General features: G+C 35.5%; 1 protein-coding gene across 1 annotated transcript; it reads left to right on the forward strand.

Annotated features, from left to right (window-relative positions):
- The first annotated feature begins 4548 nt into the window (after positions 1–4548).
- On the forward strand, positions 4549–6772 carry LOC121412624 (D-galactoside-specific lectin-like). Its single transcript, XM_041605404.1, has 2 exons — positions 4549–4626; positions 6248–6772. The coding sequence occupies exons 1-2, from the start codon at positions 4563–4565 to the stop codon at positions 6547–6549; spliced, it is 366 nt and encodes a 121-aa protein (XP_041461338.1). The 5' UTR covers positions 4549–4562; the 3' UTR covers positions 6550–6772.
- Positions 6773–13658: the final 6886 nt, after the last annotated feature.

The raw sequence follows: 13658 nt of genomic DNA on the forward strand, positions 1-13658 counted from the left end.
ATAGGCATGAGTGCGATGGTGCGAGATTTCGCATGAGGTGAAAGAAAGATGCTCTATTCAACGAGGCGTTAGCCGAGTTGAATAGAGCGTTTCTTTCTTTCACCGAATGCGAAATCTCGCACCATTGCACGAATAAGAATATTCGCTATTTGTGTTGTACAACGCCTCGGAATCTAGCGAAAATATAAAAAAACACAAGAGTTTTTCCCTCCAGTAATCTATGAAAAGGGAACAAAAATATTGAAAGCAAAAAGCAAAATTCTACAAGCCGGGCCGCGCCCACAAGCGCACATGATCTTGGACAGCATTGCGCATTTAGCCAGCGGGCTGTACGCGCATTGTTACCTTATTCAATGAAATCACATTGTGACGTCACCTCCTAAAGCCGTGCAATGGTACATTTTGGATGGTACGTCTTGTGTGCAACGGTACGAATGTGTGACATTCAGTCTCCCATTTGATCGCGTACAACAAGCTAAGTAGGCGTTGTACAATAATTATTTACAAATAAAATGTAAATTATATTTAAATAATAGTTATTGTTTAATAAACAATGATTATACAATAAATAATTGTTCTATATAATATTGGTACAATCGGCGCCTCATAGCACCCTTATGCAAATCTTGGGTGTGCTGCTTCAGCACCCTCTCTTCCCATGCAGGGGCATGGAAGGATAGCCTGTCTACATGCAGTATTGTACAACGCCTACTTAGCGAGTTGTACGCGATCAAATGGGAGGCTGAATGTCATACAATCGTACCGTTGCACACAAGACGTACCATCCAAAATGTACCACTGCACGGCTTTAGGAGGTGACGTCACAATGCGATTTCATTGAATAAGGTGACAATGCGCGTACAGCTCGCTGGCTAAATGCGCAATGCTGTCCAAGATCATGTGCGCTTGTGGGCCCGGCTTGTGGGATTTTGCTTTTCGCTTTCAATATTTTTGCTCCCTTTTCATAGATTACTGGAGGGAAAAACTCTTGTTTTTTCATATTTTCGCTAGATTCCGAGGCGTTGTACAACACAAATAGCGAATATTCTTATTCGTGCAATGGTGCGAGATTTCGCATTCGGTGAAAGAATGAAACGCTCTATTCAACTCGGCTAACGCCTCGTTGAATAGAGCATCTTTCTTTCACCTCATGCGAAATCTCGCACCATCGCACTCATGCCTATTCGCTATTTGTATACTAGCATGGAAATTACCCCCCCCCCCCCCTTCCGTCCTCTCATCGAAAAATGGCGAAAATGGAAAGATGGTTAAAGAAAATTAAACCAGAAATAAACATGGAGAGTGGCTTGGTTGTCAATCATGGGGGGATGGGGGAGATAGATCCCAATATATATTGGCCTGTATGTACCACTCCCCCCGATAATTTACACACAGCAAAAACTGTGGTGTTAACCGGTGTACATAAAGGACCACATCCGTTATTTTACATCGGTGTTAAATTTGTGGTGTTAGTTTTACACCTATAGGTGTTATTACAACACCTATGGTTGTTACATTTACACTCTTTGGTGTTATGTTCAATCTCTAGGGTGTTATTTTAACACCTCAGGGTGTGGTCCTCTATTAACACCAATTGGTGTCAGTTTTAACACCACAGTTTTTACAGTGCAGTAGAACATTATAATATGCAAGTATGATCATGGTTATAAGGAAGGTGTAGAAGATGATGATGATCATGGTGGTGGTAAGTTATATCATTTTCATTTATTTCAATACAGGATAAAAGAACTATGTTGATTAAACTCCTTGCTCATGGGCAGAAGTGCCATGGCCGATCGAATCCCGGACTTCTAAATGGCTATCAGCGGCCACTGCACTTTCACGTTTATAATCAGAACTATCGATTTTTTTGCATTTTTTATGTTTATTTTAATTGAAAGAAACCATTCCTTTGAGAAACTTTTCAAAAAAGATGAATGGAGAAAGAAAAGAATTCCAGGATGAAATAAATTAGAATCTTATGTTTATTTCATTAACATTGTCTTTTCAATTACCCCTCCCCTCAACCAAGCGAATCGGCGTGTGCCCTGTTTATTTTACCACCAATTTGTTGAATATCAGTTCATTTTCGTTAGTATTCTTTATTCTGGTTAATGATGTAAACAAAGTCTTGAAATGCAAAATACATAAATGAGATTTTTTTTTAAATCCCTCACATAAAACGATATTTGCATCATACCCTCACCCCCCAACCATGCATGAATACCAATCGACACCCGTAGAAAGGCAATGAGCGGACTAGAGGGGCGTGGTCGTTACCTTCAACCCCTGACCAATCTCGCTTCCTCCTCACTGGTGGAAATGCCGAGTCACGTGCCACTTGGGGCAGGTTGCCGAAAGACTTGCAATCAAATGTAACCCAAGAAAAACCAATCGAATGCGTCGTTAGTGACTTGCGCTTGATTTTTTTTTTTTTCTGCACAAGACCCCTGGACTAGCATTGTGCCGCTGGAAATATTCTGTAGAAACTTTCGACGAAAACATCTATATAGTCACTGGATCTTCTGCTCAGAATACATTCCAGACGGCGTGAGGTGATACTCAACCCGAGCTCCTAGTCCACCATCAAACAGACATAAAAAAAAGACGTAAGTTGATCCAGACCGTGTTTTAAGTCTTCATGTTAACTAATAGGTTTATCTTACATGATAATAATTTTATGCTCGTAACTTTCCGATCTTATCATGCTTACATGTTGCAACTTGTTTCATTATAGGGAGACATTTTATTCACACAAGTATAAAATAATGAAAAATATGATTTTATATCATAACCTAAGAAAACGGAAAGTGGAGATGTGACATCATCAGCTCGCCTAATGAATATTCATGACGACTGTTTTCACAAAATATTGCTAAACTTTAAACTTCAATAACCTTATTATCTGTTATCCGATTTTGATGAAATTTTCAGCGTTTTACTCAGTGAGTTCTACTCTGTGTATTAAGCTATAAATATTTTCAGCCTGGACCACCCCTTTATTAATGCATGGCTAATCGTCAACAAAACGGAGTGTCGAGTGAGTTTGAACACTAGCCTGTAAAACCTGTTCATTTTATGAAATCATTGAAATTCAAGCCTTATTTCAAATAACCAGAACTTTGTTATTTCTTGACCATTTTCTGTAATTGGGGTATCCAATTAAAGAGCAGATATTGAAATTTTTAGAAATGTGGTTTTCTTTTTAAAACCCAGATACGGCCCGCCAAGTGAATTTTTGGTATCCCCTTTTCAAATTGTTTTGCTCACTTACGTGTGAATGAGAAATAAGCTAAGTAATTTCAGATAAAAGAGGAGATTCTAAGCTTTAAAATGGTAGGTCATTTGTTTATTGTATTTGTGATTAAGTTATGATAAATCATCGATAAATCTCGATTTCGTTTTTTGTGGGACGCGCTGTATTTCAGAATGTTCTTTATCATTATGATATTGTTTATTTTTATTCACGATAAAAACTACATAAATATAAAAACGAAATATGCATTGTATGAACAAAATAATATGTAACAATACCTCAACAAAATAATGAACGTAAAAAATATAGAAAATAAATCGTAGGGATAAACCGTTTAAGATTGGCTGTGAATAGCCAATCTGTCCCCCCAGGTCTCGAGTATTGCTATAACAGTTTCTACGACAATTATAAATTAATGTAAAATATAACAATTCAACAATTAGGATGCATGAGCGTTCGATGCAAGGTCAGATATCACCCTCATCTTGCATATCTCCGGTTATTTTTTTTTCTCTTCTTATAAGTTGAAAAGTAATCTGTTTTAGTTTTTGGATGCAAAGGGGTAAATTATACAATTTTCCACAACGATATTGAAATTTCCGTTTATATTTCTTAGTGTTAGGTTTAGGCCAGATAGTTTGATTCTCTTTCCTTTAGGGTATCTCAGTGCCTCAAATATTTTTTCTTTTAAGTTGGCATGAGAAATATTATAAAACATTTTATAGAATATAGACAAATCTGTATATGGAAAATTTGATGTTGCTAAAAATTAATTCCTGTCTTAAAATATGGAAAATTTCATGCACTCTCCTGTGCTCTGATACTTAATTTTTTCTTCCAACCAAGAAAAGTGATTATCTTACTAACTTTTGTGAAAAGGTCTTATCAATTACCATTCCTTTTTAGCTTAAAAGCAATAGTAATACCAACATGATCAAGGTAATTTATAGATTTAACCTGTTCAATATGAATATCCTGATTTTTTTTAGCTTTAATAGGTAATCGTAAATATTAACTAATGCTAAGCCGGTGAAATGATTATTTCTAAAACCGTATTGATTTTGATTCAATAAATTACGCAAATTTTAAAAATTTTGTAATCTTGTATATATATATATATATATAGAGAGAGAGAGAGAGAGAGAGAGGGGATGTATATATATATATATATGTATATATATTAACTGTGAGGGCTAAGCGCGAGCTAAGAAAATTATATTCTAACCTGAAAACTTAATATAGTTCGTCTTCATCATATTCATCTCGATATTTTTTTCGCTCGATAGGTTATTTCACTCACTGCACCATGGCATCAATTGGAACGTTTATTATCTATGTCTTCCTAATGACAGCAGTGATACATCCTTCACGTAAGCGAAATACTTCTAAATAACAATTTAGCTTTAAGCTGTTCTTCCAGCGGGCACTGCATAACATGTTATTATTGACCCTTCTCCATTCTTACGGCGACCGCACACATGCGACCCGATTTCAGAATAAAATGTAGTAGAATTTGATGGTAATATTGAGACTTGGAATATCTTACTGTGTAATTTTCTAAATCATCGTACGAATACCTATGTTCAAATCTGTGACTATGCTATCATCCTTAGAATAAAAGCAAATTTAATATCTAGTCGTAATGACATCATAGCAGTAGAACGATTGGCTACGATTTGGAACTAATTTGGCCTTTACTCTAAAATAAAAGCTTGCAATCTTTCAAAATGGTTATACTAGTATTATTTCAATTAATTTTAACCTCAAATAAAATGATATGTTCCATTCACATTTTCAGAAAATGAGCAAAATGCGATTTCTTCCAAAATGGGATCACGAACAGTCGTAAGGTGTGCGGTGGCCTTTATGCGTCGAACGCCCGACAAGAAGTCAATTTTCTTAAGTCTTTGGTATGACTCGGCCGGTAATTGAACCCAGGACCTCTCGTTCAAGAGGCGGGCGCAGTACCACTGAGCCACCAAAACCTTTCTTTATTGTCAAAATGTTAAGCAAGATCATTACTATGTTTATTACGCAGTTCGTATTACGTACATTCACCAGAAGAATAACATGCTCTTCGCAGCATCCTGGTGCTTACATTTCGCACTCTTAACATGCTTAACAAGAGTATAGACCCTTATTATAGTTTAGCGATTGCCACAAATCATATATATGCAATTCTTATTCTATATGTAGCCAAAATGAAAAGATATATTATTTTTACTCTTACTGATAAAATATAACTGATTTTTAAAATATAAATTATTGAAATAGCTTTGCACATGATCTCTGTCGAAAATTAATTCAAAAACAAAGAAGTCGACGAAGCCCAAGGAAATATTTCTGAAACTTAAATTCACAGTTGCGCGGGATGTGAAACGCATCACGCATTGGTGAGAGGAGAAAATACCTGAAAATGTATTATAGAAATACACCGAACACGTTGAAGATGTAAGATTTTGAAAGCATCGTGCGATCAACAGTCCCATTTAGTCCGATTTACAGTCCCAGAATCAATCATATATCTTGCAGCGATCGATCGCTGATCTGTTTCTTGAAACAATTAGGAGTGTCAAGTGATTTTCTACAGTGCAAATTTATCTAGAAGGGCATGTCCTATACACTGCAAAAACTCCGATGTTGATTTAACACCAGCCCGGAATCTTATATGTCCACGCCAGAGAAGTATTGAAACAACACCAGTTTGAAATCACACCAATGCTGTTTTAATACTAATTGGTGTTGTATAAACACCTAATTTCTGGTGTAAGACTAAAACCAAACTGTTCTCTGGTGAGGACATATATAGATTCCGGCTGGTATTAAATCAACACCGGAGTTTTTACAGTGTATCAAATTGCGACATAATTTTGCGATTAATAATGCAAATATTTTCTTGCAATACCTGCTTAGTCACCTAATGTGAAACCACCCCAGTTGTGACAGCAACTAATAATTACTCGCTGTATGTTGTTTCAACTTTATACGCAGTCGGTACTCGATTGACAGCTAGGGCCTGCGAAGGCAGAGTTCTACATATAGAGTGTCCTAATAGGATCCTAATAGACTGGGCACATTATGACAGAAGAAATGAAAACACATGCAGAGGCGCATTTGTATGGTGGAGTAGTGATTATGACCTTTGCTACGAAACTACTGGCATTGCAAAGCAGGCCGTCGAAGTCCGTTGCCATGGGAAGCAATCGTGTTCTGTGGCTGCCATAGATGCTGTCTTTGGTGACCCTTGTCCTGATACAAAAAAGTACTTGGAGGTCCGTTATCGCTGTCTCTAAATCAGCTGGCGAATTGAGGAAAATCACCCCGAAGAGAGCCCGGTGGGACTTGGGGGTGAGGCAGTATAGTTGAGACAGTTTTCTTTAAATATTATTCGGGGACATGTATTTCCAAGTAAAACCTTTCATTGTTTGTTTAAAGTAGAATTCTCTCAATTTGGGGTTATTTACTTAGGTATTGATAGCTTAGCTATGAAACATCAGTATAAGCGCTCTATTAATGTTATAGTTATTAAAGTGCATGGTTGTGTATTCTATTAGATAGTTAGTTGTCTGGTTACATTTAAGAATATAGTAGACGATATTTTCAAAAATAGAACATTTGTGCCTTAGAGTCTAAAATCAGGAGGGATCGGCTGAACATACCCATCACTCCTGAAGGGAAAGTTCACCTTGACAATACCTTACAGCTTTTATAAAATAATTAAAAAATAATGGTGAAGGTTGATTAAAATCCATCAACCTGATCATAGAATAACAATTTATGACATGTTATTTTCTTTTAAATTTGTCTTATGCAGTTCAAAATTAGTTGATACTATTGTCAATGGAATGTGATGAATTTACATATTTTTCTCATAAAAGTAGGTATGAACTGACGTGCCTGATGACATATCCATCGGACAGATTAAATCCCTTTCATTTTTTTTTTTTTTGTGAACACGACATTTGGAGGATCTGATCGTTTGTAGCGTCGTTAACTAAAAACTTTAAAAATTATAACCCTTTAATTCTTAGACGGATTTTCACCAAACTTTCTGAATGATTTTTCTGCTTTCATTAAAACCAACTTATTGGAAGTGTGAGCTTTCCATTCGATGAGAGCTAAACCACGCGGGGACAAGTTAGCTTGTTTGAGAAGAAAAAAGTCAAAGAAACAAAATAATGAAAGTTTATGAGCATTTTAAATGTTGAGATAACTAAAGTGATGTTATTACACCAGTTCTGTACAATTATGTTTTACTTAAAAATGTCACTTTTACACTTTTATCAAGTCCGTAAGCCTACATAACTCAGGTATGTCAGGAGGAACGGGTTATCATGGGAGGATAGTGTTTTTTGTCATGGGCAAAGAGTTTGTGCAGTCACTAGAATGAGAAACAAACAAATAATTTGTACATTTGTAAACATTTGTAAAGATTCATTTAAGCAAGACGATATAATAAATCCGCTTGAGTGAGCACCACTTACTTTTTGAAAAGTCAATGAAAAGTGATTTGCGCAGAACATTGAAATAGTTATGCGAATAAAAGTAGACCGTAATCATGAAGAACACATGGAATTTAGCTAGTGTAATTGATTTGAAGATATCTTCTACTTTGTTAAGACTTGTTTCCTTGCCCAAAACACTTCGAAGAGTGCACTTAGCCCTACCCCACTCCCCCACACACCGAACCCATCGTGACGATATTTGCTTTACACTAAGGTGTGATTTACATGGAATGGCTTAAGCTTGATTTTCATTATGTTTATCATTGACAAAATTGAGAAAAGTTTGGAGAAACAAGTATTAAATGAAAAATGAAATGTAAACCCACTTTCAATTATAAAAACTTAGTGAAAAAATGCTGGAGACGTCTGATATAAACTTTACTTCAGATTCAGTTATGTCCTCAGGCTCAGATCCAGCTGGCACAAATAGGGTAAAGGTTGTGCTTAATAAGAGTTGAAATTTCACTATGGGTGGCAAAATTGTTACAAAATGCTGGAATGTATCCGTTTTATTTCAATTGACTAAAATGCAAGGGAAATGTATGATAAATGTTTCGTAGGGTAAGTTTGATTTCGCCCTTTCCCCTTGACACAGCATGAAAACGAGCATTTCTGCGCAAACAGATTTCTGCGAGCTTTACAGAAATGGACAGTGCTCACTCAAGTGTAACATTCTGACAAAACTTTTACTTTCATTGGATAGATAAGACCCAAACCCAAGATTATACGTGCAAAAATTACCCACATGTTGTACATTTATAAGTTCCCAGGGCTTTTTCAAAGTGTAAACTTTTTTTTTTGATACGCACTGTACATATGTATATACAAATAAGTAAATAAATAAATAGATGTTTATGGTATATGTTCAGTGTCCAAAGGGAAGAGTTGTACTTTTGTGACATTATGACCCTCGGTTCCATTCTTTGCCAACTGGTGGATCTCCAAAATCATTAGTCATGTTTGTGATTTTGACATTCAATTGCTCATTTTTTCCTAATTGTTCTCAAAACGTTATTGATATGTTTCTTTGATTTTTCATACCAGCTAACTTGTTCCAGAGTCGTTTAATTTCCCATATTTTTGTCTGTTGTATATTATTCTTTCTTCGTGGTGCCCCTCCCCCATACCTATTTTGTTCAGTTATTTTTGTCATCCATGACCATGCATTAATCACACTCTCCAATCTCCTATTTACATTCTTTCATAATTATTAGCATTCTGTTCGAGTGATATGCTTTATACAAACCTCGCTTCTTTGCTGGTCATTTTTTCATTTCTCTTCTGGTTTTAAGCATACATAAAGCTGTTCATACTTTTTAAGAATGGTTGATTTACCCATGGAAATAATGATTACAGTTTATTGTATTTTATTTGTATTATTATTACTAATTCGAAATTGTAAGCTCTGCCATTATTTTTGTTGATTTTGTTTGTAATTGATTTGTGTTTTTGATTTATTTGTTGAGAAATGGTTATAGAGGTGAAATCAATCAATAGATTCAATTTAATTCAATCTTATTTAAGAGCCTACCCGGGAGAGTTTTAGCCATCATGAAAATAAGAAGAGTGAAAGGTTGTTGTTTATTTGTTGATAACTTTCATTATAAACCAATCAATAAAATAATAATAAACACATTTCTAATGCGCAAAGAAAAAAAATGCTCAAGGCGCCTGACAATTGAATATCAACTCAGAATAATGACAGTAAATAATGAAGAAACTATTAAATCATATATAATTGACATGTATATTGTAAATCTTTTGGAGAGGGGGTTAACTAGGGTATTGAGGAGCATTATGAGACCCAAGATAGGTTTTCAGGTTTCTTTGAAATGACTGAAGTGAGGATGAGATTTGAACTGTGGGGGAAGAGAGTTCCAGAACGGAGTGCAGGAGCAAATATTGCCCTTTCTACATGGTCTATATGGGCGAAGATCGGCACGAGTAGTAGAGGGATGATGGGGGGATGAATATCAATCAAGCCATAGTGAGTGCTGGAAAAAAAACGTACAAATCATTCACTCACACGAGTGGGTGAATGATTTGTACGTTTTTTTACCATCACTCACTCGGGAGGGGGAATGATTGTACAGTTTTATCAAATCAGAGAGCTAGAATCGTTATCGAGACCCCCCTCACTGAAGTGGTTGTACATTCACTAGAGTGGTTGTACCCGGGATTGTACATCCACTCAATTAGATTTAAATCCACTTGAATGGATATAAAACCACTTCAGTAAGGAGGATCTCTATAACGATTCTAGCTCTCTGATTGGATAAAACTCTTCAATCATTCACTCTCCCGAGTGAGTGATGGTAAAATACGTACAAATCATTCACTCACTCAGCATGCTCTAGTGAGTGAATGAATGACGGCTTATGACATGAACGGCCCGTCATACCCTGAAGTCCGATCGATCACACACGACTTCAGTCGTAAAATTCGAGATTTTCATTTCAGTCAGTGTTTGCAATAATAGTCGGGAATTTTGCGACATTCGTTGCAAACTTTGCAATTTCAGTCATGGAGTTGGCGACTTTCGTTCGTTGCAAAGTTGGCAATAATAATCGTGAATGTCACGATATTCGTTGCAAATTTTGCCATTTTAGTCGTGAAGTTCGCGACTTTCGTTGCAAACTTAAATTGGTAAATATTTCCTTTCTGCAATATTTTCCTTTTCATTGCTATTTCTGTCAATGTTTTGGGGAATTTATAATGTGGCCTGTGATGGCCTAAAATCATTAATAAAGTACCCTTATTCCAGATAATCATGATCTCATTTTTTTATTTTTATCTCTCTTTAATCAGATTTTTAAAACCAAAATCTGGACTGTTTAATCCTTGTTTGCTCTTTATCTTTCTATTTCCTTGTCTAAAATTTACCTTACTGATAATTTACCCCTATCATCCTCTGTAACATATGCATATAATAATTTTAAACAACTAAAGCAACATTTTCAAGGCTTGCTCACTACGCTCACTCACATTTCCCCAGTAATTACACACCCCTAAAATGAGGATTTTGGTCATCATCTGTCCTCAGATTCGCCATAGTGCACTCAAGTTAACACCAGGGGTCACGTGACTGAAGGCAGAGCGTTCAACTTCGCTGGTTTGGGTATTCATATTCATAACTAGTGCATTCAATTTAGCACTGTATTTACATGACTTGTAATACATATTCAAACATTCTTTGTTTGTTTTTCCCAACCTGCAGTTTATGTGCCACCAGTGACCATTCATAAAACTGCACTTGACAATTTACATTATTCTTTACAGATGCTTGTAAAAAAAATAATGTAAATGTGGCCTGCTTATTTAGGAAGTTATGTTGTCATATGAAGTATATACATTTAGTTATTATGTTTTTTATAGAATATAAAAGGTTAAAAAAGAATTATACAGTGCGTATCAAAAAAAATTTACACTTGAAAAAATCTTGTAAAATTATACAAATGCAATATCCTGAAGATTTTTCCACATTTTAACATTTGTAAAGATTCATTTAAGCAAGACGATATAATAAATCCGCTTGAGTGAGCACCACTTACTTTTTGAAAAGTCAATGAAAAGTGATTTGAGCAGATCTTTGAAATATAAATGCGAATAAAAGTAGACCTTGATCATGAAGAACACATAGAATTTAGCTAGTAAAATTGATTTGAAGATATCTTTTACCTTTTTAAAACTTGTTTCCTTGCCCAAAACACTTCGAAAAGAGCATTGCACCCCACACCGAGGCCATCGTGACGATATCAATATGATTTCCTTTGTTCTCTTTTTCTTTCCTTTAATATATGCATGTACGCATATAAGAATAAGTGAACTATAATTTCTTCATTTCCAAGGGCGATCCAGACTTTACAAGCTTTGCTTTTTAGTGGATCCCCTAATTTCCATTTCTGCTCTATATTATACTGTTTTTTCTGTTTTACGAAGTAAGAATGCCCTTCTATAAAATTGTACTTGATTTTTATTGCTTTATATACTTTGTATGTTTTGAATGGAAATGAAATAAAAGAATTGAATTGAATTGATATTTGCTTTACACTGAGCTGTGATTTACATGAAATGGCTTTGACTTGATTTTCCTTTTGGTAATCATTGTCAAGCTTGGGAAAAGTGTGGAGAAACAAGAATTAAATGAAAAACGAAATGTAAGCCCACTTTAAATGATAGAAACTTAGTGAAAAAGCTGGAGATGTCTGATATAAACTTTTGTTCAGATTCAGTTATGTCCTCAGATCCAGATGGCACAAAAAGGGTAAAGGTTGTGCTTACTAAGTGTTGAAATTTCAATTTGGGTGGCAAAACTGTTACAAAATGCTTGAAGGTATCCGTTTTATTTCATTTGACCAAAGATGCAGGGAAAATGTGTGAGAAATGTTTTGCAGGGTAAGTATGATTTCGCTCTTTCCCCTTGTCACAACGTGAAACGAAAATGGACAGTGCTCACTCAAGTGTAAAATTCTGTCAAAACTTTAACTTTTATTGGATAGATGAGACCCAAACCCATGATTATATGTGAAAAATTACCCACATGTTGTATATCTTTGTAATTCTCAAGGCTTTTTCAAAGTGTAAACTTTTTTATACACACTGTATAAGGGAAGAAAACCGTAGTCAATGTCTTAAGTTTTGATGAAAGGATTATTGTTTCAAATAATTAAAGTCATATGAAAACAGATGCCAGATAAAAAGAATATTAAACGTAAATATGAAAGAAGGAAATCATGATATTGTATACATTCTATGATTATGTCTCTAGTCAATGCATATATCGAAGAGATGGTGCAAATGACAAGAAAATGTACAAAAAAAATACTACAATGATCAAAAAGACATAGGAATTAACACAAGGAATTTTCCCTCTGTTAATTCATATGTTTTCATTCATCCGATATTTATTTTTTTTCGCTGACTTAATATGGACATTCTAAATTCATAAAATGGAAGAAAATATAAACATGAGAAAGTTATAAAACAAATGTAAAAAAATGCGTGTGCTAAATTGCATGCACAATTTATATAATTGGATGCACAATGGCGAAATTGAATGCCCTAACATAGCTCGAGGTTTCACGGGCGAACTTGGTTGCACTTATACGTATACATTCGTATGCCGAGTGGCGGATTTGGTTGCTCTAAAGCGATTATGAATGCCAAATGGCTATTTTGTTTGCACTATAGCGAATTTGAATGCCGACTGGTGATTTTGGCTGCCCTATCTACTGAATTGAATGACCTATTTATACTTTCTCATGCACTATGTGCGAAATTCAATGACCTATCTTTACTGTTGCATGCACTGAGTGCGAAATTGGACGGGAAAACCTATATTAACTATATTAACTTTAATTCATTTTTTTATCTAACAAATCCATTATGATATACATGTATACCCATACAAAAACCGTGATATAGGTAAGGTGGTAGTATTCTGTTTACGGTATACATGTGTATACATAATATGCATTGACCGTGATGCATTGCAGGGGCACTGTCGGGGGCACTGTATTGTTTGTGAACAATGTCGCACCCCTCCAATGCTTTGTCTCCTCCGGGTCACGGTCCGCCTCTGGATATACACATCCACCATTCTGTATTTTATATAGCTTACGCTTGGTCGCATAATATAGCCATCGAAAGAAATTGTTGTAGGTCTTTAACTAATGGTAGCATTATGTACAGATTACCTCCGTGTAAATGGTATGGGGGTGTACGTCCCCAAAAGTTTTGCAGGTCAATATATTGCTATCACCCCCCCCCCCCACACACACACACACACACATACACACCCTCACACACTATTCGGACCAGATTTCTGCCAGTGTTCTTTCTCCCCCCCCCCCCCCTTCTTCCTCCTTTCTTTTTCCGTTTCCCTATTTTTTTTCACT

This window comes from Lytechinus variegatus, chromosome 4 (genome assembly GCF_018143015.1).
Source record: "Lytechinus variegatus isolate NC3 chromosome 4, Lvar_3.0, whole genome shotgun sequence".
NCBI classification, from domain to species: domain Eukaryota; kingdom Metazoa; phylum Echinodermata; class Echinoidea; order Temnopleuroida; family Toxopneustidae; genus Lytechinus; species Lytechinus variegatus.